This window comes from Amyelois transitella, chromosome 13 (assembly GCF_032362555.1).
Source record: "Amyelois transitella isolate CPQ chromosome 13, ilAmyTran1.1, whole genome shotgun sequence".
NCBI lineage: Eukaryota > Metazoa > Arthropoda > Insecta > Lepidoptera > Pyralidae > Amyelois > Amyelois transitella.
The window spans coordinates 2,618,744-2,645,393 of NC_083516.1; the positions used below are offsets into that span (position 1 = coordinate 2,618,744).

The 26,650-nt window shown below is 35.7% G+C and overlaps 3 protein-coding genes across 7 annotated transcripts; all 3 read left to right on the forward strand.

The window, feature by feature from the left end:
- The first annotated feature begins 1,546 nt into the window (after positions 1-1,546).
- On the forward strand, positions 1,547-9,090 carry LOC106138322 (E3 ubiquitin-protein ligase RNF25). Its single transcript, XM_013339452.2, has 7 exons — positions 1,547-1,700; positions 1,782-2,088; positions 2,437-2,655; positions 3,291-3,407; positions 4,123-4,242; positions 5,396-5,544; positions 5,859-9,090. Exons 1-7 carry the CDS (start codon positions 1,678-1,680, stop codon positions 5,920-5,922), a joined length of 999 nt encoding a protein of 332 aa, XP_013194906.1. The 5' UTR covers positions 1,547-1,677; the 3' UTR covers positions 5,923-9,090.
- Positions 9,091-11,221: 2,131 nt separating this feature from the next.
- LOC106138275 (probable G-protein coupled receptor Mth-like 10) lies at positions 11,222-14,575 on the forward strand. Its single transcript, XM_013339386.2, has 6 exons — positions 11,222-11,674; positions 12,680-12,854; positions 13,418-13,609; positions 13,890-13,968; positions 14,168-14,331; positions 14,409-14,575. Exons 1-6 carry the CDS (start codon positions 11,267-11,269, stop codon positions 14,573-14,575), a joined length of 1,185 nt encoding a protein of 394 aa, XP_013194840.2. The 5' UTR covers positions 11,222-11,266.
- A 2,864-nt stretch (positions 14,576-17,439) lies between these two features.
- On the forward strand, positions 17,440-26,003 carry LOC106138319 (bifunctional coenzyme A synthase). 5 transcript variants are annotated; one of them, XM_013339451.2, is made up of 10 exons: positions 17,440-17,591; positions 18,757-18,926; positions 19,511-19,694; positions 20,526-20,705; positions 21,479-21,627; positions 22,521-22,724; positions 23,218-23,306; positions 23,908-24,073; positions 24,722-24,904; positions 25,323-26,003. In XM_013339451.2, exons 2-10 carry the CDS (start codon positions 18,762-18,764, stop codon positions 25,518-25,520), a joined length of 1,518 nt encoding a protein of 505 aa, XP_013194905.1. In that variant the 5' UTR covers positions 17,440-17,591; positions 18,757-18,761; the 3' UTR covers positions 25,521-26,003. The 5 variants fall into 5 exon arrangements, with proteins under 5 accessions (XP_013194905.1, XP_013194903.1, XP_013194904.1 ...); XM_013339449.2 differs by having other exon boundaries at positions 17,457-17,775; XM_013339450.2 differs by having other exon boundaries at positions 17,457-17,702.
- The last annotated feature ends 647 nt before the right edge of the window (positions 26,004-26,650 follow it).

Genomic DNA, 26,650 nt, shown 5'->3' on the forward strand with positions numbered 1-26,650 from the left:
TTCGCAAATCCCAAGTTCATAATTGTACAGCTTTCCTTTTCCTTGATTGATCATTATATAATCTGCAGGAAAAGAGAATTAGCGGGCATACCCTACGATTTTTTCTTCACTACCGTACGAATATGTAAATTATCACTGAATTATCGTTTATATCATTATGCTATGCTACAGAATGCTACGACATAGCTACGCGCTACGATTTCGTAGCATGAACAGAAAGTTATGAAAATTCGTACACACTTACAATCACATCTATGTATAGACTATCATCACGGTGGAGACAGACAATAGTCCTTAAAAAAGGCTAAAAGGCCACGTGCAGGTGTTTAGCTAATGATGGAATTGAGTTTCAAATAATGTAAGGTTGTTAGTAAAATAAAAACTTACTACTTATAAAATAAAACTTGGTATTTTCATGCTTACAAAACATTTATATAAATTTTATTAAAGTTAGGTACCTTATAAATAACTACATAAATCACACCTATACCTATAGGTAATATTCGAGTTATTCGCAACAGTCTCGAAAATACTCAAATACCACATTCAGCTTGTTGGCCTAGCGATGGAATTTAGATTCATAGTGACAAAATATAAATATAAATAAATATATACGGGACAAATTACACTGATTGAGTTAGCCTCGAAGTAAGTTCGAGACTTGTGTTACGAGATACTAACTCAACGATACTATATTTTATTATAAATACTTATATAGATAAACATCCAAGACCCAGGCCAATCGGAGAAAGTTCGTTTCTCATCATGCCCTGGCCGGGATTTGAACCCGGGACCCCCGATGTCACAGACAAGCGCACTACCGCTGCGCCACAGAGGCCGTCACAGATTCCAGACAGATTCCAGCACATCGCATATAAGAAAAATTCAAAGTTTAGAAGACTTTCCCTTGATTGGCTTTTACAATTAAAGCAAGATGATAAACAGCAGATGACAACAGTGTGTATTTTCTTCGATAATGGACCAACATGGAAACTTGCATCAGATGAATGTGCTTATTTCCTAAGTCGCCTTTTACGACATCCTTGGGAAAGAGTCAGCAACCACACGGTACAATAGTGATGAGGCGTAATTTACGTTTCAAATGTTTGAAGGTTTTATATCAGGCGTGCGTGCGTTATGCACACTTATAAACTAATATATAATATCTGCGTAATGTGACATAAATTAATGAAAAAAAATACATCTGCGGAAATAAGTAAATAGAAACCTCTGAAAAAATGCGTGCTGTGAAAAGCTGTGTTTTTCCTACTCACGTTCCAATTTATCTCTGCATCCTGTCGCCGTGAACAAATTGCTAGTTGTTATAATTAGACGTAGGACTAATTATTAATTAAAATATTTTACGGTGCCAGTCACTGAGTATTTTTGGGAACCGTTAATTGTCTATAAAATGACTATAATCTTTGAATTTAATCCTGCTACACCGGATGGCAGAGACAAATTGCAAAAAGAGTAGACACCTTTAAAGTTTGACAGCAGTGTGGATCATAGACACAAAAAAGGAATGCTCTGATCAAATATTGTCTCTGGTCACGGAATGATTGATTTTTGTTGAGAAATTCTCCGAAATCCCAGCTGTTCAGCTGCAGCATCTGCATTGCGCCTGCCTGAACTTAATGCACTTGTGAGAAAAATCGGTTAGGTACATCAGTCATCATGTCGGCCGCAATTGACGAAAGGTGTGTAAATTGTTGTTCAGTAAAATGAGCAAAAATCTGGAACCTACCTTTATTTTACTCAATGTTTACGGTGTTTTTCAGGGTAACTGACGAAGTAGAGGCTTTGGAAGCTATTCTGTTGGACGATGTCGTCGTCAAGAGAGAGGACGATGTTCCTAAAAGCATAGAAACGGTGGTCCACCCTTCTACAGGGGATGATGTCGATCAGCAATTCGTTTGTGTGACCCTGGAGGTCAAGTTGACATCCAAATATCCTGATAACAGTCCTGAGGTGACCCTTAGGAATCCTAGAGGCCTCGATGATGAAACACTGGCCAATATTAATTCACAAGTGAAGAAAAAATTAAAGGAATGTTTGGGGCAACCAGTAGTGTTTGAGCTTATTGAGGTGAGTTCCTGCTTTATCAATACTACAAGGCTGACCTGGAAAATATTCATATATACATATATATTCACCTCTATATCCCTTGCGGGCTAGACAGAGCTAGCTGAAATGAAAATATATTGAAAAAATACAAACTGTCTATAATATTTTTTCACTGCCTTACCTGCCAGTACTTGATTGATATTAATTCCAAAAAGATTAATTTATAAGAAAATATATTTAAAAATCTGCTGAGACTTGCAATACATGAGTATTACTAGTCTAAGCAGCTGACAACTTCATATTGATAAAAAAAAGCAAAATAAGTTCAAAATAATTGATGGTGATAAAAATAAATATATCTGCTTTCAGCTGATACGTGAAAGCCTGACAGAGAGCAACCTGCCCAGCGGTCAGTGCGTCATCTGCCTCTACGGCTTCACAGAGGGCGACATTTTCATCAAGACACAATGCTACCACCACTTTCACAGCCACTGCCTAGCAAGCCATCTGATAGCCGGCAAGAAGTATTACCAGGAGGAAATGGATAAGCTGCCCAATTGGCAACAAATGCAAGCACCACCATATCAGGTATGTTCATGTGAGGTGACTACTTATTTTATTTGGATTCTTCCTATAATGTTTATGAATTGTCATTGATGGTGAGCTGGTGACAAAGTATTTCTTGCATGTAAAATAAGTGTAAAATCTTTAATAGTAAAGAGTTAAAAAGTATAGTCTCTGCCTACCCCTTCGGGAAAAAGATGTGATTTTATGTATGTATGTTATAATGGAACTCCAGGCCATGAATAATAATTGCTGATACAACTAAAGATGTGCAAAGATGAAAAAGACATTTGTATTAATTTTTTTTTGTTACTTATACAACTACCCTTTATAAAAGTGGCTTGAGGAAAATTATTTCCACCTCATTATCTTTGAAATTAATAAAACATACTGAAATTCACACATAAACATGAGAAGGAGGTAAACAAGTTCTCTACATATATACAGCTTTTATATCTCACAGACATATTTGTTGGTAATGTGGTAAAATAACTTGTGGAGTTAAATAAAATAGTTTTGAATTTTGAAATTTTTGAATGTAAAATCTAAGTATGCAGAGATCATGGCAAGTGGAAAGAGGTAGTCTCTGCCTACCCCTCCGGGAAAGAGGCGTGATTTTATGTATGTATGTAAAATCTAATAAGACTCATTATTTTCAGCAAACATGCCCCGTGTGCCGCTGCCCCATGGCTTGCGATGTTGAAGCCCTGAAGAGAGCCCCACTGCCCGTGCAATCCATAACCGCTAAGCCCTTCTCCTTGACAGCCGAGTTGAAGGTTGGTTAAAGATTTTCAATATTTATTTACCAATTAAAAGTTTTAGTTTATTTATTATTAGCCTAAAATTTTAAGTAGATAAATTGTCAGCTTAAATGGTTAGGTCATATAGAGAATGAATGAAAGTAGGTTGACTAAGAGAATATACAAGGACAGTGTTAGAGAATGTTGGGAGGGAGAGACCTAAACAAACATACCTTGATCAAATCAGAGATATCCTGGCCTGAATTGGTTTATGTATTTCTTTTATAACCATGTGCTATTTCTTGTAACTGTAAATTTCTGTGCAATAAAGATATTACAAACAAACAAAAAACAAAACAAACAAGTCTGGCGAGATTACTTAAAACAAAAATAGATTGCATGAAGAGAGTAATACATTTTTAAAGAGACTAAAAAGAATATCTACTAATATCTCAATTAATACCAGTTATAAAGAAACTGTGTCGTCTGGTTTCCAGTTTAGAATAGATCCACTCCATATTTTTTCCATGGATGTTGTAAAAGGCGACTAAGGGATATTCTTATAAACTTGGGATTCCTCTTGTTGGCGATGGACTGTTGACTGTTGACTCTGTCCACCCCGCAAGGGAAATACCAGACGACTATATGTATGTAGTTATAAAGAAACTATAAATATGGAATACTGCTTCTTCATACATTCTTCTTCTGTATTTCAGTCATATTCTTCTAAAATATAGTTTATTTTATTCAGGCATTACAAACTAAAATGGCATCGCTGCTAGCGCATCAGATAGCCAAAGGGGGCGTGGTGGGAATGGGAGACACGGGCCCCCCACCACTGACCATCACATCGCCGTCTGACAATGATGAGGTGGGTATCATAAACTATTTATTTATATATGAACTGCAAGGAAAAACTTAGATGAAAATAAAACTTTGTATAAAATAAATAGATAAACTCTTTTTTGCACCAAAAGAAAAAGAAAAAAAGAAGTTATGAGGTATAAAGACGGACTTATCGCTAAAGTAATATCTTTCAGTCAACATTAGGGTGGCAGAAATCTAAAGAATAGAAAGGCGATTAATACAAGTAATGTAACAGTTTAAGGGCACTACTTATTTTTAAAGAATCTTCCAGTTGAACCACAATAAGAAAATTGATAGTTTGTGTATTATACAGGGTGACTTTTAATTCAACTGCATAAATTTAACTGTTAAGTTTACTCATCTAAAGGATATTTAAAAACGTTAATAAAAAAATATCAGTTCAAATTAAGTGCGAAAAAAAAATAAAAGTATCTAAATCCACGATCCTAAATACGTCATATCACCCCAGCCGGCGGAAAAGCGACGCGTAAGATTCAGAGGTCAACGACACAATTCTGCTTCTGCTGCAAAGCTGAGCGATCTCGACAACTCTGTACTTTACTTGATCTTGATACTAGAAAAATAATTTATTTTTCAGACATTTACATGTTTAGTTTTAATTTCTTTTTGTAGTATTAATCTTTAATAAAGCGCGTGACGTTGTTTTTGAGGGTTTTTTAAATGTGAAAATGATGACGTTTAATTTAAATAAAAATAGGCTCAAACGGCTCAGAAGCATGGGTATAGTCTATGTTTAAAAGGATGCAGTTGTTTTAAATGTCACCCTGTATATAACATTAAAAATTGCTATATTCTGTTCAAAATGACAGAAATGTAAACAAAAGCCATTTGTGTTCCTTTCTTGTTTCCTTTTTGGTCCAAGACAAGACTAAAAAAAGCAACTTTAAATATTTTATTTTACACTTCACACTCTGTCAGTGAGAATATGTCTTAGCAGGGGTTCCCTGTGTTCATATTAAGCATGCTCGTTCTAATCTCGCTCGCTTTCGTTACTAATGTAAATATTCAGTAATTACCTTAATTGTCTTTGTCGAATTTTGATTCAGACATTAAAATTCTATGCACCATTATCGGTTACCACATGTATAGATATTACCACAAGTGACTTATAATAAATAAATAAAAATATTTGTAAGGAGTCTAATGCGACTTCGAGCACCGCTCCAGAGCCCACGAAGCCCGAGCCGCGTCACAACGGTCAGAACGGCGCGCACGGGAACCACTCTAACGAGAACTCCACGCCCGGATCTCCGCAGACGCGCCCTGCTTACCGCGGCCCTTACAGGTATTTTTGTACACATGCTATTACCCGCAATTTCGTCCGTCTGATCTGGCGTAGAGAGGCACGCGCGTCGCCGATTTCATCGCGCGCAAAACTTTCGCTGTTTTTCTTTTTATTATGACGTGATAGATTTTCGCGCGATTAAAATAGTAACAGATTCCAATTTTAGTTTGTCCGCCTTTCCCTTAGTCGCCTTATGCGACATCTATGGGTATCCTCTGAATAATACATAACAAGTTACGTATGTACTGGAAACCTTTGTTGTAACATTTGGTGATTATGGTGAGTAAAAAATGTTAATTGAATTATCAATTTAGGGGCTTCAACCGTCGCGGCAAGCCGGGGCGGCGCTCCCGCGGCGGGCAGGCCGCCACGCGGTGACGGGGACGTCGCAAACACACGCACAGACACACACACACATTCTGACCTACCTCTCGTGACATCTTGTGTTTCGCCCTAACTGAAGTCCCAATAATTCCTAAGTTAACCCAATTATTTGTTAAATGTGGGTATGATTTGTTAAATGGTAATAGAAGACTCTATTTCTTCTTATAAATGCCTCTTGCTTCAGAAGAAATAAATGAAATCGTTCGTTTTAAGTGGATGGATATAATCTAGTGAGTGGATATTTTGACCCGTCTGAAAAAATAAGACGTGGGTTTTTGATGCCTTTTGGAACCCTTTTGGGTTGGTGTTGGGCAAATAAGGAGCTAAAATATTGGACAGGTATAGAATGCCAAATGGCATTAAGTCCGCCTGTTTTACATTTTATGAAATTAATAAATAAACAATTTTTTATAAAACATTTGAGAACGAAAATCTATCAATACATATATGCAGTATAGAGTGCCATGTTTTACCATTTAACAGAACATACATTTCTTTTTTTAATTTTGTATTATAGTATAAATATATTAAAAAAGTAAAAAAAAATGTAAAGCCCATTAAGTCTAATCCCCACTATTCCTAGTTTTTCTCAGTTTTTTTTTTGTCGGGGCCAGGTCTTAGACTTGGCTTCCTCCTAATGTCAAACTAAATTGAACAATAACAGTAACTCATAAAAGTTCAATTCACTTTGATGTTATAATGAAAAAAAAACGTTATAAAAAGGACTTGTATCCAAGCCCGTAAAAAAATTGAAATAAAAATCAAAAAGAGAATAAAAATTGTCTGTGGTTTCTCTGTAATCCCCGACTTTTTGCTCTTGTCGATTTGTGCCAGCTGTCTGCCCCGCATCTATCCTATTTTTCATGTATGTTCCCTTAGAAAAGAAATTGCATCGGTCGACCAATCAGGCAATATTAACTTACAATTTTATTTTACAATCTTCAGGCAATCTTTCTAAAGAAAGTCTTTCTTTTTTAGATATCTATTTCTCGGGTCTGCTGGAAGAGATTTCTTTTCAAATAAGAATTATTTATGTACAACAACCGGTTCCTTGTATATTCGTTCCTATATCCACTAGTTATTTACTTTTCTTTCCACTAGATGGCGCTCTTGACATTCCAGTGTATAATTTTTATTTCGCTAAGAATGTAGCGATGTCTTTGGTCGATTTTAGAATTACTGTAGGATCCCTTCAGTCTAATGTTTGTATTTGTTTAATGTACAGTTGGGGTCAGATTTATCTAACCCCCTATTTCGTTAATTTATTAAAAAAATCTATACAGATGTGTCTGTCCTCCACTGTACCTATCAGCTATCTATTGTGTACTTGTTGGTTTGTATATTACATTACGTTGATATGTGTATAGTGTGGCACAAACTATATAATAATAAATGTTTGTTCAATGTACGTACTCTTAGCGTAAGACACATTTCTGTGACGGACCCTAGTCAAACTGTAGCGTTCATGTAATCGCATAAACATAAGTATGTGTCAAATGTCTGTAGTCTTTGGTCAACTTATAGATATTTCAAATTTTATCGCAGAATATATACGACACCATGCGACAATGCCACTGAAATGATGGTGAAAAATCTGTGGCACACAGTAATAGCAGATAAATTTTATGTTGATACAATTAAAGCCATGGAGGTCAGGTTTTTCTGATGTTAACCGTACATCAATATTTCTAAGCAATTGATTTCTACATTACATTACATAAAAAGAAAAATCGCTCGGAAGGTGAAAAAATTCTATTTCGCCTACGTCATCGTCCACTATAACATCAGAATCAACCCCACTTTTGTTTAAACAATAATAAAACTAAAAATGTTTCTCTAAAAATCTGGTTTAAATATATTGAAGTTGACCAAACACTTCTGTAGAATGTATAACATGATGATATTTTTAGTCTTAATCTATTTTACTCATTAAGAATATTTTACTTGTCATTATCTCTTTATTGTAAGTCTTGATATTTCTTTTTATATATATTATTGTTGTGAATATTTTCAATTTTGTATAAGCTTTTGATCGAAAATTGTAAATGAATTTAAGATTATATTTAAAGCTATTTGTTCCTATCATTAAAATGTTTAATTTTATTTTACATTTTAATACACATCTTATTTCAAAACTTCAGTTTAATTATTTTTTGTTTTAGAATGTATTATTTATAGTCCAAAAAAATTACTCTTCGTTTCGGTCGTTTCTATTGTCGGTTACTAAATTAAAAAAATATGATTATTTTTCAAAAATATTTCTAGTAAGTAAGAAAAATAACTTAGGCATAGCGGAATCAATGATCTACAATATCTAGCTCTCTTTTGGATTTAGTAGTACCTACAAACATATAGGACGGACAATCACTCCCATACTCCTCAACTATCTGCCGTAAACTATCGTTTACATTTGCATAAATACATACAAGCAGTAGTATGTAATATACTTCCTTATATGTGTTGTCTTTGTCGCAATCTTTGAACCATGCAATTGGAAGAAGGCGGAGGGACGTATTGGTAAAAAAATCGAATTAGCCGCGGTAGTTATAGAATATTAATAAAACGGGGAATTTTCTTTAAACTTCTGGGGACTGGATTTTGGTAGTTAACTAATGTTTCTCGGAGTTTCTCATACCGAGAAACATACAATCATCGTTTCTCCCATAATTCAATGGAAACTAGTCTGGTCCATTCGAAAAATAAGATAGTATAGTAGCCAACATACCTACCGCAATATCAACCCGACTAAGAAGAAATTAAAGCTCATTGGAGGCTTCAAAGAGAGACAAAGAGAGAGTAATAATATGCCTTTTTATCATTGCTGAAGCTGTTCGTTACGATCTCAATCAAGCTCGTAAAAGACAGCATGTTTATGATATTTTACATGCTGTTTCTGACTTCAATAATATTCCATAATGTGAAACGCTATTATTTTTTGATATTACAAACGCTCGTATTATTTATTTGAATGACTTTTTTAGCGATAAAAATTTTCATTTATAAAATATGTAATTAAGATAATAATTGTATTACATCAATATTTATTGGGCTAGCTATTGATATAAGTATATGGATTAAATTTAATGCGTATCTTCATTACATAATCTTGTCATCAAACAAACAAATTTACCTTATTTCGACATAAGTTAAATTTTATTATTAGATAAACGTACTTTGTATTATAAAAATACGTAATTAAACTTCTACCAAAGATACCACTGTTTTTACTACTCTGTCAAGAAAGTAGCAGGAAAAGATCAATAATACACAAACTGTTTGTTATTCATCCAAATTTATTTTATCACCTTCAAAATATGCTCCTTTAGAAACGATACACTTACGCCAACGAATAATCCAATCATCAAAACATTTTTTAAACGCTGTTTCCGGAATTGAGGTCAGTTCTCGCCGCGAATTCTCTTTTATGTCTTCTACCGATTGAAAACGGGTGCCACGAAGTGGTAATTTGAGTTTAGGAAAAAGAAAAAAGTCGGCTGGAGCCATATCTGGTGAATATGGTGGTTGCTCGATGGTATTTGTTGAGTGTTTGGTTAAAAATTCGTTCACAATGATGGCCTTGTGCGAAGGTGCATTATCAAGGTGCAAAATCCAAGAATTTTCTTTCCACAAATCTGGCCTTTTTCGTCGGATTTGCTCTCTTAAACGCCGCATAACACTCAAATAATATTCCTTATTTACCGTTTGACCTTCCGGCAAGAATTCCGAGTGCACAACACCGCGATAGTCAAAGAAAACAGTCAACATGACTTTGACTTTTGAACGACTTTGGCGTGGTTTTTTCGGTTTCGGTTCAGTTGGAAGGCGCCACTCCGAAGCTTGTTGACTAGTTTGCATGTCAAACTCGTAAACCCACGTCTCGTCACCAGTAACAATGCGTTTCATGAATGTTGGGTCGGAATTGACTCGTTCTAGCATGTCCTCAGCGACTCTCATGCGATTGAGTTTTTGAAAAAAATTCAGGTCTTTTGGGACTAGCCGAGCGGCAACATGTTTCATACCCAAATTATTAGTTAAAATGGTACGGATCGACTCGTGAGATACAGAAAGTTCGGTGGCTATCTCTCTCAAAGTTGAATGAGGATTTTCAGTCACTATTTCCTTCACTTTTGCGATGTTAACTTCAGTTGCAGACGTTGATGGCCTACCAGAGCGGGGCAAATCTTCCATCACATCTCGACCGCTTTTGAACGCTTTGTACCACTCATAAGCACGAGTTTTTGATAAAGTCGATTCACCGTAAGCCTTCTGTAACATTTTCAGTGACTCCGAACACGATATTCCATTGGCAATGCAAAATTTAAGACAAACTCTTTGTTCGATGTTTTTATCCATTATGAAATTAGCAATACACACTAGATATGATATAACTAAAAATAGCACTGTATTTAATGTAAACAACAGATGCAACTCAAACTCCGCGCCAAAATGGAAAACAGTTGTGCCAATCTAACAACAACAAAAAAAACAAAAATTTGAATTTGGAACCATAAATAAATAATCCATTCCCGATACTTTTCTGACTGAATGTATTAACAAACAATGTATCCATATTATAATTATTCTTTATTAAGTATGTTCTAAAAATATATAAAGAATCGGATCAGTGGTTTTGACGTGAAAGATGGACAAACAAACACACAGACATAGTTGAACATTTAGAACATCACTATTTATGTATTTGCGTGAAAAGTAACAAACATCCATACATACATACGTATGTATGTATGTATGGATGTTTGATTTGAGTATTCACAAACTTTCGCATTTATAATATTTGAAGGGTTATTCATACTAAGACATAGGTATAACATTTTTTCATAAAATTTCCGTATCTATATATGTAGTGCCGTGTGGTTCCCGGCACCAATAGAAGAAAGAATAGGACCACTCCATCTCTTTCCCATGGATGTTGTAAAAGGCGACTAAGGGATAGGCTTACAAACTTGAGATTCTTTTTTAGGCGATGGGCTAGTAATCTGTCACTGTTTGAATCTCAATTCTATCTTAAAGCCAAATAGTTGAACGTGGCCTATCAGAGTCTTTACAAGACTATTGGCTCTGTCTACCCCGCATGGGATATAGACGTGATTAATATGTATGTATGTATGTATATCTGTATAGAACTAAGAATTTAAAAATATGATGGACAGGAGAGGGATGCTTAAATGATTAGCAAAAGTACAGGCGCAACAAATGCCAATACACTGGCTTATTATACATAAAATCTTTTATTGTTTTTCCTGCCTTGTTATACTTCACAATAGAACTCCGATGTGAGACGTTGTCTATTAAATTGCCTTATTTATATTCATTGTTAATGGCTTATTCAATAAAACAGTTTTTATTCTTGCTGATTATAATACAAAACCAGTGTTTTAGTGAAAAAGTTAAGTGGTGTATTAACAGCGATTATGTAGTCGACGGGCACATTATTGATAAGAAGAGTTGTAAAAATCAACCCTGCGTAATAAGCACTTGTCCTTCAGGACAGATGAACTATAATCGCGCATGTATAAGAATGGATAGCAAATCAGTAAATTTTTCGGAAATTCTTACGCTATTTACACTTATAAATGGCGAGCCAATAAAAAGCTTGAAGACTTTCAATAGTTTCCAAGTAGTAACTTACAAAGATAAAACTGTCCATTTGAAAGAGAATAACAATTGTACTAATTCTAATTTTTATACGATTGGGAAAGGCGAAATAGATGGGAATTTCTTAGATGTAAGTTTTTTCATTTATAAGTTTAACAAAAAGTTGCTAGTGCTACAAAATAAAAACGGGTCTAATGCCTAAACCCTAAAATTCAAAATTATTAATAGTACTAGTTACTCCAATGTGTAAGAACTTCCCCAAATTGTCCTTAAAATGAAATTTGTCTATGTTTGGTATTGGCTGGCAAACGCGAGAGCGTTTTACTGTAAGACCATGTATACTTAACATAAGGAAAAGTTAAATAACAATGTTCGTATCAAAGGTATCTGAATTTTTATTGACCAATAATTATTGAAAAACCCGAGAAATCTCCTTTTTGTGGCGTGTCAAAAATTATGCACAATTTTTTAAACTGAATTTTTTAATCTGTACCATTTGAATGGTCCTTTTTCAAAAAGAAAAGAACAAACATCGTACTTATGAGTAGGCTATACTGGATAATTTGTAGTCAATTATGTATAATGATTAGCATTGATATGATACCAGCCACCAAAATAAATAAATAATTGAATATAAAATTGTAAGTACGTTACAAGGAAGGAAAAAAAGCTATAATAATAATACCCTTAAATCAATAGGCCCTGCGGCAGGGTATTACCATATTCATATTTATCAGGAATGTACATGACACAGACACTAACATCGATCTACACTAGCATAATGATTAAGGAAACGTTTGAAAATGAGTGTCAATTATTTTATAAAAATATTTGGCCTCTACTACAGGGATCCTAATTAAATAAATAAACACTACAATGCCAAATTGGCCCGAAATATTATGCGCATTACCCATACAAATTTTGATGCAACATTTACACGCAATATATAAAGTTCACTTTCCAAAAACTTTTCGTAACGCTTTTTTTTAAAGTACGTCACTACCTACACTACATCAGTATTTTCGATTTCATTAAACATTCTCAGATACAAATGGCTTTGTGCGATCTGTTCCCATTGTGATTTTACATCATACGTGTATCTACCAATCAAATTTAAAATCTTTTTTTTTTACAGAATGGTTCATTTTTTATTAAAGAACCAAGAACAATTTTGCCACCAGAAGAGTATATAGTGAGGTTCACGATAACAAATGAATCTGGTCGGTTTACACCTCAAATAAAATTAAAATTCGCCAAGGATGTAGAGGCGGATACATTTGATCAATATATGGACTTAGTTTTTGATTACGGTAAGGCACTGGTGCATTTCAAAATATGATAAATAATCATCCTGACCATGTGGCCAGAGATATCAGAGCTAAATGAAATGATGGTGTTGATGAACCGACAAAAGGAAATTAAAAAAAATGGTCACCGACCCTGAAGGGTAGAATTTACTGGGAGCGAAAATGTATGGAAAGGATTTTTTTAAACAGATGTACTGGTAGATGCACATTCAAGTGATCATCCATCCATCATTGGGCTTTTTTGGTCATCAATAATGCGCTGGCGACTGCGAAATTGAAACTCGCTGTGCCGCGACATAACTTGCACTTGATGCACCGGAAAAGGTAAATTTTTGGTCACCCACCGTTAATAGATACGCACGGCCTTTTCATGGTGAACGGAGGCTCTTGGTACGGACGACGCCGTTTGCCGTGTCAATGGTAAGTCATGTTCCCCTGTTCACAGGATCACGTTGGTTAGTCGCTCCGCGTAATTATTTAGATACCTCAAGTCTTCACAATCCTTTGCGTTCTAGGTTTGAGTTTTTTATGCCAGTTAACATAACGTTTCTCAATTATTTTTACAGTCATGTTTGCGTCTTGCTTCTTCATGATCCTGGTGTTGGCAGTATACATTTTGTGCAAAGAACTGCGCACCACAGCCGGCTTGATTTTCATGACTTATGTAACTACATTGGCGATAACTTTCCTTTTATTGCCCATACGAGATCTTGCCATGAAGTATGAGAAAATTAGCAAAACTGGATGCTATATTCTTAGTAAGTTAAATTTAGTAAATATTGTTTCTAAGTACGATAGATGCACCATCTGGATGGTCTATTAACAAAAAGTACGAAAAAATATAAGGAGAAAAGCTCCTTTGCATTTTAGTGACATAGTTTTTGTACCTATTTGAGCAAAAAACTTAGTCTCATAAATTAGTCAAAATTTTTCAAATCTTAAAAATATTTCTCAAAGCACACACAGTGAAATATAAAGTCTGACTTATACCACTGCCACTAGTATTGTATTGTTCACTTATTATTTAATTTTTTTCAGGCACTTTTATTCATTACGTAACGTTTAGTAGTTACGCCTGGATGAATATCATGGGTTTCGATATTTGGTGGACATTAAGGTACGGTTTTTATGTTGTCTTTATAGAATTCTTCATAATATCGTAGTTTTATTCTTCGTCCCAATTGTGTCTTACTTTAGGAATACAATACAAAAACCCTTGTGACCTCAGCCAATGACCAGCTAAACAAGTCTAAAAATTTCATTAGCGCGCTTGTGAATTTATTATTAGCTAGATTCAACAAATTTAATGTTCACAGAAATATGTTCTACCAACGCCGCCTCGGTAATTCTAATGCCGTTAACTATTACAAGTACACATGGTACTGCGGTATCGCGTGGATACCCACCCTTATCTATGTCCTCATCGAAATCTGTCTTGACGAGTTCATCGGAAACGGACCTTTATTTAGGCAATGCACAGGTACATGTAACCATTTTTTATTCATATGATGCATTAAGGGCTCTTGATTAGTATAAAATTATTTGAATCTGTTTCAGTTTTTAGCAATAAATGGTACCTAGCGGGACCATCCTTGACACTACAAGCATTAAACTTTGTCCCTTTTGTACTAATAATATACAATTTGGTGCGAATTCAGCGGAGCAACCTAAAACACTTGAACAGTGCAGACTCAAACAGCACCGGCCCAAAACAGAATGCGTAAGTTCTATATTTTTAAAGTGCAATGATCGACTTAGTAACGAAAGTGATTTGGTTGCTGTGAAAGCGGTCTATATAGATCTATGACTTTATATAAAACTTTGTTTAAAATCGTTTTCAATTTAATTATCCTTCTCCCTTGAACCGGTAGTATTCTTAATCAAGTATTTTAATGTTTTAGTCTCTTATCCATCAAGATATCAATAACGCTTGGCACCAACTGGTTTCTGGATATAATGTTGTTACTCTTTTACAACGACCTGCCGGACTGGTTGAAGTATACGCCGAAGATGTACAATGCTGCGTTCGGATTGATACTGTTTCTGGTTTACATTATCAAAGCAAATGTACTGCTGAAACTTTTTAGACGGTAAGTGTTGAGAAGTCCTTCTCGACGATCAATTGGGTTAGGTAAATGAGTAGGTGTAATGATTCCAAAGCATCCCTTTGTTATTATAGCGTATTCCTGTTAACAATAACCATTAATTTATCAGAGGCCCGTTGAAGAGTTGCATGCATGCCAAAAGTTTTAAACAACGAGAGAAACTCGACGAACTTTTTCTGAGTGGCCTGTTCTTGGATGTTTATCTATATAAGTAAAATATCTCGTAACACAATCTGTGAAATTTGTCCCGTACCTATATATTTATTTATGACAGTATTTATGTGAAAACACAGAAAGTTTGTTCTGTGAAAATTTTCGTCAAGGATTAGTTCACTGGTCCAATAAAAACCTCCTTGTAAATTTAATTTTGTGCAATACTTGCGTTAAAAAAACATATATAAACAAATTTCTAAAATTTGCCTTTTTCCAAAGGTTATCAATAAATAACTGGATCACCAGACATCTCGAGAGGCGAGTGTCGGGAAAACATAATGGCAACGCGAGGAAATTCAGTCAACTGAGCGACAGCCACAGCGCTACTGTCCTCGAAGATGTAAACCTGCAGCCGAAACCTTACTAGACTTAAGAACCTTTTTTTACTTCACCATTGAATGGTATTTTTTTACCACGCTTTAATACCTACTACCAAAATGCAGACAATGCAATTTTCACTAGATACGAATGAAGATTTTAAATATAGTAAAATTTTCTAGTGATATAAGGTCGCGCGGTGGTTTAAGAACGCTCGGCAAAAGTAGAAGGGGCATGCGCAGTGATTAATTTTTAGGTCTATTAGGTGCGACGAGGAGAGGGGGGGGGGGTGCGCCGACGGCCACACGTATTGGTGGATTAGTCACTCTTTACTTCCCGCGTTGAGTTCGCGCGTCCCGTGTCTGTTGGGTACTGTTGCGTACAGATTGTTGTATCGTATTAATAGTAAGTCGGAGTGGGAAAAAATGCCAAAAAATAAAATTTTAAGACGACAAGCCAGAAAAATGGTTTACGACGTGAATTGTTACTTTAAAAAGGAAACTAATGAAATTGTAGGTAAGTTGAAGCGGATAAAAAGTACAACTGCAGAAGCCACGATATTATTACAGAAAAAAATGTCAACACCTATACAACATTTACAACTGATCGCAAATAGAACAACAAATGCCGTTGATAAATCCGTATTAATTGAAATCTGCAATAAATTAGAACAAATTCGGGATGAAACTTCGGAAGTTAGCAAAACAAATCAAGATATTTCACAAATTATAAGCAGTTTAAAACAAGAACAAAAAAGAACAGCACTTGCAACAAATACATCTGTTACAACAGTGAGGAGGATTTCCACACAGGCCACAAATTCCGAATTTCTGACGGTGTTTAGAACTCCTGGAAAAAAAAAACCGCGTGCAAAACCAGCAACTACTTCGACATCTCATGATGATTTGATGGAAGGGATATCAATACTGCCGGATGATTAATTTTCTTTTCATTTTATGTAATAAATATAAACTAAAAACTTTTGTTCTTTATTTTTCTGAATATACTAGCAAGACAAATCACAAGCAAAAACTAGTGTTATTAAACATGTTAAACTAGCTTTCGCCCTCGGCTCCGATCGGGTGTATTTTCATTCACGCGAGCGAAGCCGCAGGCTTAAGTACCCTATGTCTGTCCACGGTTGAATATAACTATGTCAAATTTCATAAAAATTGGTTCAGCCAGGTCAGGTTAAATGTGAAAACTGAACATGCATACACACAAACACACTTTCGCATTTATAATATAAGTAGGGATTATAAGTATTTATAAGGCAAAAAAAACATTTCCCTTAGCATTTTTGAGCGCGAATGTACACATGCGCCGATTGCCCCCACTATTTTTACCGAGCGTTCTATAACCACCGCGCGACCTTGTACCTACGAGTGAGACAGACAAATTCTAAAATACATATATTTTATTTTTTGTACAACATTGCAGTAATAAAATTATTAATGTACCTAAGTTACTTCACCTATAATACTAATAAACTTTTATGGATCCTTAGATACCTATTTGAAAAGTAGATAGTAACATAAAAGTAAGAACATTACCTAACTATTATGTAATGAAATGTACGTACAAATCTTGTTCATTCCATCTCGTTCCCATGGATGTCGTAAAAGGCGACTAATGGATAGGCTTATAAACTTGGGATTCTTCTTTTAGGCGATGGGTAGCAACCTGTCACTGTTTGAATCTCAATTCTACAATAAGCCAAACAACTGAAGGCCTATCTAATTTACTTTAAATAGCTATAAAAGCTTACGTAGTCTATAAGGAGGTCTAAAACTCCCTTGTAATTGTCACGGTTTCCCTGGAAAACGGCGTTAAGAACATTATGTTAAAAAATGCTATAAAAAAAGGTAAAAAGAAAAACATAGGCCGTCAATGTCAAATTTTTGTGACAATGACAATGTCACTTTGTAGAACTTGTAGAAAATACTCTAGACTTGACTTGACAATGTCAATAGAACAAGAACCAAACAAAATCGTCAAATGTATCGTTTTGATTAGAGGTTTATGCTTTTGAAATAAAAAAAAATGTTGATAAAAGTATTATGTAACAGATAATATTAATAAAAGTGAAGAAATATTGAAATAGGTAATCGGTTATAAGCCGTATATTGATGAAAAGCTGTTATATCTAAGTAGCAAGCGACGGTTGTAAATAGTGAACATGTTTTAACATAGAATTAAATCATTTATTCATAAAGTAGGTACATAAGTAATACGAAATACCTACATTATTTTATCATTTAAGTTATTCGGTCACGATACCAATAGAGGTAAATCTTATGAATTGTTTAATTAACTATTTGAGAATGGCTTTAAAACTTTCTATATTAAAAGTGCTTTTTGATCCTACTGTATATTAGTAGTCCTTGTCATCAATATAGTAAACAGAAGTCTAAACAGCCACCAAGTCATTTGTAGTTAATGTTATAAGAAACATTTTGCCATTACAAGTTTCATAATACCACAAGATAACATAATAACCTTTGGACTGGGATGATGAACAATATAGCCTTTGGCTTGTCATTCACAGCTGCATTAATTTCCGTATTTCTGTCATACTTGTTTGTGATGTATAATAATAGAGACACAGGTAAGTGATATGATATTATATTTTTTTATGTAAATAAACACTTAAGAATAGAACCACTACCATATCACACATACATATAGTCACGTCTATATCCCTTGCAGGGTAGACGGAACCCACAGTCCTGAAACAACTGGCAATTGGGTAAATAACTATATTGACAACTGGCAATTGGGTAAGTAATGTATTTACCCAATTGCCAGTTGTCAATATATTGGAATGCAGACAATGCAACATTTACATGTTTATTATTTTCATACATATTGTAACATTTTAGTATTGTTGGAGGGTTTCATTAACATAAATAAAGCATATTTATGTACCTATATTGATAAAAGTGTGAACTCAAAATTTAAAAATACCCCTGACACAAATTTTACACATAACATATATCTGTCTTGCCCTGGGATTTCGGTTAAAATCAATCTCAACTAAATCATCAATATTCTCTATCATGCACTTTCACAACTAGCACCTAAATCAAATTTAAGAAAAACTAGATGAAATGAGCTGTAACACCACAGACAGACACAACCAACTTATAACACCCCTCTTTTTCTGTTGGGGGTTAAGAAAGAAATACCTTACTGACATCTAATGACATAATCACAACCCACAAAAGAAAAATTCACCATCATTACTAACATGAAAATAACTCTTCCAGGCACGATGGCTAAGAATGGTTTATTGTTTGTCTCGTCTGCTGCGAAGGCCCACGCTCAATGCTTGACATCATCAAAGCATGTTAATAAAATTTTGTACATCAAAGTGAAAGAATCTAGCCAGAATTTTTTACCCATAATGAGTAAGCATATAGTGGAACTTTATTCAAAGGTAAGAACAGTACCTACTGTAGCATGAAATTGAACTATAGAAGTGAACATTTGCAAGTGTGAATCAAGGTGAGATCTATGGGTAGCCAAAATATTAATTTTTAAGAACAAGGGGATGTTTATTTCTTCACAAGCACACCAATTGGTTAAAGCCTCAAGAAATAATTAATTAAAAAGGAAAGTTTATGGTCTTATACTGCAACCAAGTTAGTGTAATCAAATGAACAGCACTTAGTCACCATTCATTCATTCATATAATCACGTCTACATCCCTAGCGGGCTAGATAGAGCCAAAATTCTTGGAAGACTGATGATAGGCCATGTTCAGCTGTTAGACTTAACGATAGAATTTACTTAGTAACCAGCACATTATTTTTGAATTGTGAACTCTAGATGTGTAGCAAACTAAAATTGATTTCACCAAATCTAATCTTTCTTAAAATTGAGAAAAAATTAAGTAAAAGTACCCAGTTTAAAAATTGAACTGGTGACCCACCTCAGGCTCACTGCATTGTTGTGAGAATGAGTATAGTGATGGATGTTTGAACATAGCTGTTTTAAAAAAACTTATTCATTTTGTTTCAGGCATCATCCCAAAGTGGAAAATTAGATGTTAGACTTATTCTTAAACCATTAGAGGCAACAACGAAAGTAAAAACTAATCATCCCATAGACCTCATATTGTATGACAGCAACTTATCAAAAGAAGTGGATAGTCTGAAAAGTGTGGTGACATCCTTGAAAACGGATCAAGTTCCTAAAAGCATAGGTAAGTAAGTTCAGTTGCAAATTAACGAAAAAACATACATAATAATCCCATCTTGTATGGTAGAAAGAGACAACAATTTTGAAAAGACGAAGAGTATGTTCAACATGCAGGCTTAATGACGGAATTGAAATTCAAATAGTGATAGGTTGGTATTGGGAAGTGCTAGGTTTTGGTAGCCCATCATCTACAAGAATCCCAACTTTATTTGCCTTTCCCTCAGTCTGCTTTAACGACATCCATGGGGATGATATGGGATAGGCTTATAAACTTGGGATTCTTCTTTTAGGCGATGAGCTAGCAAAAGACACTATTTGAATCTCAATTCTATCATCAAGGCAAAAAGCTGAATGTGGCCTATCAGTCTTTTCAGGACTCTGGGCTCCGTCTACCCTGCAAGGGATATAGACGTGACTATATGTATGTGTGATATGGTAGTGGTCCTATTCTTAAGTGCCAGAAGCCCACTCAAAATCTTTTGTGGCCTTATTTTTTAAGGAAAAGGAAGATTAACAACTACTTTTTTTACATAAAACATGGCATATAATATGGCGCTGCACTTACACGATTATTTTGACGGCCTCTGTGGCTCAGCGGTAGTACGCTTGTCTGTGACACCGGAGGTCCCGGGTTCGAATCCCGGCCAGGGCATGATGAGAAAAGAACTTTTTCTGATTGGCCTGAGTCTTGGATGTTTATCTATATAAGTATTTATTATAAAATATATTATCGTTGAGTTAGTATCTCGTAACACAAGTTTTGAACTTACTTCGAGGCTAACTCAATCTGTGTAATTTGTCCCATAAATATTTATTTTTTTATTTCTTGTTTCAGACTTATCAAATTCCATAGACAGCCATTCAATTAATGAATCAGTGAAGCGATACGGATATGTCGCGCTCGGCGGCACCTTTGACCGGTTGCACAACGGCCACAAGATATTACTGTCCGAAGCGGCGCTGCGGGCCACGAAGCATCTTACGGTGGGAGTCACTGATGTTAATATGATTCAGTGTAAGGAACACATTTTGAAATGCTTACCGTAAGGGGCCTATCATCATCAATCTTTTGCTCACTTATTCCTGGTGTTAGTCTCGGTAGAATCCTCACCACTTTATAGTCTGATGCTTGAATGTGCAGGTTTCCTCATTATGTTTTACCTCACTCTGTCTTTTGCTCACATAACATTGTTCGATTATGATTCAGTGCAAGGAAAACATTCACCAAACCCACCAGGTAGGCTGGTTTTCCGTCATATAATTTTATAACGTTTCGAATTTGGAGAATGAATGCTTAAGTTACTACTTAGAAGCAAACTTGGGTGAAACGGAGATAAGATGACAATCGATCACTGAACCGACTTTCCCACGACTCTATCGTTTTCCCATAAGTAGGTAGGATGCTACCAGGAACGCGAGAAGGTAGATTATCTCTGACTGGGACTATATTTCTTCCGTCATGTTGTTGTTCGGTTATGCTATTTTTCTTCTCCCCTCCTAAATCTGATGACACCTATCAGATATTAGAACTGTTGGTGATCATTGCCACCTGTTACTGCCAGTACCATAAAGTCCACCATAAATGGAAAGATATACATATCGATAACAAGTGTTTGTTATCATTTACGTAAATGAAATAAATCGTATTTTTTTAAAAATAGTAGTGTAGTTTAAGTAATTACCGCTTCCAAAACGCAAGTGTAGAAAAAACAGCGGAACAAACAACACTGTAGTATTTTCTTATCATACTTGACGTAACGCCATACTCAATATTGTTTAATTTTCCAGCAAAAAAGTTGTGGGAGTTGATAGAGCCAATAGAGAAGCGAATTAAAGCTGTGTTAGACTTCTTGACTGACATAAATCCTGGCTTGGAATATAATGTGGTCCCAATACAGGATATGTATGGCCCCACGAAAGATGACGATAGACTAGAGGTAAGTAAAACATGAAATAAATAAATATATACGGGACAAATTACACTGATTGAGTTAGCCTCGAAGTAAGTTCGAGACTTGTGTAACGAGATACTAACTCAACGATACTTTATTTTATAATAAATACTTATATAGATAAACATCCAAGACCCAGGCCAATTGGAGAAAGTTCGTTTCTCATCATGCCCTGGCCGGGATTCGAACCCGAATTATGTTTTCAACCGTTTTTCTCAGCATCTTCAGTGCAGAGTTACGACTCTGGTTGTTACACGAAGCGACTCCCATCTGACCTCCGCAACCTTTGCAGGTAAACCTAACCTGTATAGGATCTATCATGGTTATACATCCAGTTTCCTGAATTTATAGGTTTCCTTACGATGTTTTCCCTCACCGTAAGAGCATCAAACTAATGTAGGTACATTACTTTCTAAAATAGTCACTGATACATGGCCGAGGGATTCGAACCAGTGCCTTTCTGAGCAAATATTTTGTTTACTCGTATTCCAATTGCTACAATACCTACGGATCTCCCCCTCTTCCTCCACACTCATCATATTCCTCTTACCACTTTCTCGGGTCTACAGCGTCTTCATTTGACACAAGAAGTCATGTAGGTACACTCATTGGATATAAATACTCCTAACATCACTGTCATAAGAGATATGAGGTACATTGGACTTCAATAAATTCATACAGATAGTCACTCACATTTGTATTAGCCAACAGTCTTGAAGAATGAAAAGGCTGCAACCTGTCACTATTTGAATCTCAATTCTGTCATTAAGCCAAGCAGCTGACATGGCCTTTCAGTCTTCTCAAGACTGTTGGCTCTGTCTACCCCGCAAGGGATATAGACGTGATGATATGAATGTATGTTGTATCTGTTCCTTAAGATGCTCGTAGTGAGCGAGGAAACAGTACGGGGCGGCGTCAAAGTGAACGAGAAACGCAAAGAGAACGGCCTCGCGCCCCTGGACACGTACGTGATCAACTTGGCCCAGGATTCGTCTCCGAATAGAGCCCAGGATGAGGAGGAGAAGGTCAGCTCGTCCAATTTGAGGATGAGGATCTTGGGGACTATGATCAGACCGCCTAAAGTGAGTATTTTTTTTTATCTTAATACATATTATCATGTGGTTTTCGGCATTTCAGAATAGTACCAGTTTCATATCTTAACCATGGATGTCGTAAAAGGTGATTAGGGGATAGGGTTATACACTTGAGATTCCTCTTGTAGGCGATGGGCTACCAAATTTCAATCTCAATTCCATCGTAAATCCATACCGCTGAACGTGGCCTCGGTCTCTTCAAAACTGTTGGCTCAGTCTATCCCGCAAGGGATGTTTATAAAAAATATTTATGGGAAATTAAAACATATAGGTTTTTATAGATTTCAAAGTCCTTTTTCTTCTTAATAATTTGTGTTTAACATTTGTTTTTTTTTAATAATTTTATACTTGACAGCTGAACATGTCTATCAGTCTTTCGAGACTGCTGGCTCTGTATACCCCGCAATGGATACAGACGTGATAATATGTATGTGTAATTTTAACTGAAAAGAAAAAGAAATATGATTTTTGTCTATTATAGCCTAATCCCAACATTCCGGCATGGCCTTACGTCATAGGGCTGGCGGGGGGTATCGCCAGCGGGAAGAGCAATATAGCCGAGAAACTCAAGTGAGTCGTTACCTAATTAATATTTTTTTTTTGTTGAGGTTCTGTGCCTTTTTAGTGTCCAAGGCGAGAGAATTCCCATAGCTTTTTTAAGTGTGGCGCGAAAATATTTGAATCTATCAGCCAGTATTATGACAAGATAAAAGAAGATATTCTGTTTTTGAATTTTAAGTTTGTTGATTGGTTGCGCTATTCTGCGCCGTTAAATATTGCCGATTCGATTTATAACAGTGGTAGTAGTATAAAGCTGAAAAGTTTGTTTGTTTGAACGCGCTAATCTTAGGAACTACTTTTTCTAATTGAAAAATTCTTTTTGTGTTAAATAGACCATTTAACGAGGAAGGCTTTAGGCTGCATAACATCACGTTGTAACTATAAGCAGCAAAGAAATAATGGAAAAAGTAAAAAAAGAAACGGTGAAAATTATTCATACTTGAGGGCTTCAGTGATGCCCAAAATAACTATTCACGTCCGGAGTCACGGGCACAGCTAGTTCAAATATAAAGGAAAGATGTAGTCTCTGCCTACCCCTCCGGGAAAAAGGCGTCATTATATAAATGTATGTATAAATTGGCCGACATTTCCAATGCGTCTTCTCTTTCAGAGCAAAAGGCGCGGCTATAGTGAATTGCGATCTCATAGCCCATGAGCTGTATAGGCCGGGGTTGCCCCTCAACTCCACCCTGGCTGAAACGTTTGGGAAACACATCATCACGGAGACGGGGGAGGTGGACAGGAAGAAACTGGGATCCATCGTGTTTGGTGATCAGGTAGGACGGATGAAATAACAGAATTTTTTTTTTGTAAATATAGTGAATTGCCATCCAACGGTAGGTACTTCTTATGTATTTCGTTCACTCAACGTAAGATAAGACAACTACTTATTATTTTTTTAATTAACAGTCCATGTTAATTGTCAGATTAAATATATGTAATTGTACGGCAGTAAACTTAGTTTTTAAGTAATTTATTTGACGTCAACCAAGTTGTTAAACCATACGACAATTATTAAGCGATATAATAATATCCTATAATAATGAATAAAAAATTTTGAATTTTTGAATTTTGAATTTTTTGTATTGAATTTTGAAAGACGAGGACTATACTATCTTGAAATTTTGCTTCTATATGTATAGTTAAGGGTCTGGAAATAGACATATGGTACTTTTTCTCCCGGTAAAAACTATAGTATACATATGGTCACGTCTATATCCCTTGCGAGGTAGACAGAGCCTTAGTATAAAAACTAAAGTTCCCGTGGGATTCGCAAAAAATCTGTATTACCTACCTAATTTGTAGATGACGTTAAATTCGCGCGTGTAGATAGCGCTAAATCCGCGCGGGCGAAGCTGCGGGTAAAAGCTAATAATACCTAAGTTAAAATTTAAAAACATCAGCTAGAATTTTTTACATTCCAGGCCCAACTCGAGAAGCTGAACTCTATAATTTGGCCGGCGATCATAGCGGAGGCCGAGAATCGAATCCGGGCCCTCGGGCAGGCGGGCTACGAGGTGGTGGTGATGGAAGCGGCGGTGATGGTCCGCGCCAAGTGGTACACTCGGTGCCATCAGCTGTGGGCTGTTATTATACCACCATTAGAGGTGAATATTCTTGTATTCTGATGTGGATAGCGGACTACAGCACTCGTAGCATGACACGCGCGACGCCGTTCTTATCGCGCAAAATAACTGTTTCGTTTTTTATAGTGAACTGAAACGTAATAGTGATACTTTCGCCAAACAGCGGAACATGGCATATCAGTCTTTTCAAGACTGTTGGCTCTGTCTACAAATCTGGTGAATGTTTCTATGCTGGTTTGGTAGCAAAGAAAAAACATAGCATGTGCCAGCTGCTTCTATTCTTGTGCTGATTGTAAAAGTTAATCAAGGAAAAGTCTTTAAAAAAAAGAAAAGAAAGAAATTTTTATTATGAATTTATTTGAAATGTGATGTGTCGGGAGCGATGATTATGACTCGACCTCCTAAAAAGAAAATTACAGTAATAATATCTTACTTGCAGGCTGTGAAGAGACTACAACAACGGAACTCGCTGACCGAAGAAGAAGCGAAGCAGAGAATAGCATCACAGCCTTCAAACTTGGAGCAAATAGAGCACGCCAATATGGTGTTCAGTCCGTTTTGGAGTTACGAATACACGCAGGCGCAAATAGACCGGGCCTGGGATTCTTTGCAGGAGATAATGCGTGACAGGAAATGAGAAAGAATGGGGTTGCCTTATAAGTCGTTATATAGGTCTAAGTAAGTCCACTTTTTGAATAAGAGTACCTTAAAAGATATGCCTACATTTTTGGGTACTTTTGGGTCTCTTTTGTTTACCTTTTACTACACACAAAAAACAGTTGATATGTGCATTCTGCACTACTTAAATGAGAACACGAAAAAAAAGCATAAATATTCATCTGACCCTTTCAAAAGAACGGGTTTTCCAAACATAATTAGTATAAGTTTTTCTTAACAATATTCATGGCCATAGACAATATTCTATTTATATTGATAAAGAAACTACAAGAAGTTAGACTTCATCGAAGCATTTTTGATTTAAGATAAAACCTTTGTCTGTTATGTTATATACAGACTGAATTAACCCGTGTAACGGATGTTTATACTGTATAGATTATAATGTAAAAATTTGTATGATAGTTTATTGGCGTCGACAAATAAATATGATTATGGATCGTCATATTTTTTTAATGAAAATTGAAACTGATGACAAAATATGGGATGCTCAAGCGGGATTTCGAAAGGGAATGGGATGTACTGATCAGGTCTTTTCCTTGCGGTGCATAGCCGAAAAGTTTTTGGCCAAGAGTCAAAAAGTCTATTGCACATTCGTAGATCTGGAAAAGGCCTATGACAGAGTTGAGAGGAATGAATTGTGGTCAGCACTTTCTATGCATGGGGTGAGCAGTCTCTTAATACGAGCACTGAAATCCTTATATGAGGATTCGAGTGCTTGTGTCAGGATAAACGGAGCGCACACTGAGTGGTTTAAGATTGAGAAAGGCGTTAGGCAAGGATGTGTTGCGTCACCGTGGCTGTTCAACCTATTTATGGATAGCTGTTTGACAGATTTGAAAGAGTCTAAAAGTGGATTAAGGATGAATGAGTTACTCGTCAAATGTCTGCTCTATGCCGACGATCAGGTTATACTGGCGTCATCAGCGGAGGAGTTACAGGAGATGGTAAACTGTATGCATGAAGCTTTAAAAGAGAAAGGAATGAAAGTGAACGTAAGTAAAACTAAAACACTGGTTTTTGAAATGGAGAAAGAAATGACAGCATGTAATATTTTGATTGGAGGAGAAAAAGTGGAGCAAGTGAAAGAGT

Excerpts from the sequence above, each read along its gene's own strand:
- LOC106138322 (XM_013339452.2), top strand. The coding sequence starts at position 1,678 with ATGTCGGCCGCAATTGACGAAAG. Across the intron at positions 2,089-2,436 it reads TAGTGTTTGAGCTTATTGAG|CTGATACGTGAAAGCCTGAC; the intron begins GTGAGTTCCTGC and ends ATCTGCTTTCAG. Across the intron at positions 4,243-5,395 it reads CGCCGTCTGACAATGATGAG|GAGTCTAATGCGACTTCGAG; the intron begins GTGGGTATCATA and ends AATATTTGTAAG.
- LOC106138275 (XM_013339386.2), top strand. The coding sequence starts at position 11,267 with ATGGCTTATTCAATAAAACAGTTTTTATTCTTGCTGATTATAATACAA. Across the intron at positions 11,675-12,679 it reads TAGATGGGAATTTCTTAGAT|AATGGTTCATTTTTTATTAA; the intron begins GTAAGTTTTTTC and ends TTTTTTTTACAG. Across the intron at positions 14,332-14,408 it reads TTTATTTAGGCAATGCACAG|TTTTTAGCAATAAATGGTAC; the intron begins GTACATGTAACC and ends AATCTGTTTCAG.
- LOC106138319 (XM_013339448.2), top strand. The coding sequence starts at position 17,999 with ATGATGAACAATATAGCCTTTGGCTTGTCATTCACAGCTGCATTAATT. Across the intron at positions 22,725-23,217 it reads CTATGATCAGACCGCCTAAA|CCTAATCCCAACATTCCGGC; the intron begins GTGAGTATTTTT and ends TGTCTATTATAG. Across the intron at positions 24,905-25,322 it reads TTATTATACCACCATTAGAG|GCTGTGAAGAGACTACAACA; the intron begins GTGAATATTCTT and ends TCTTACTTGCAG.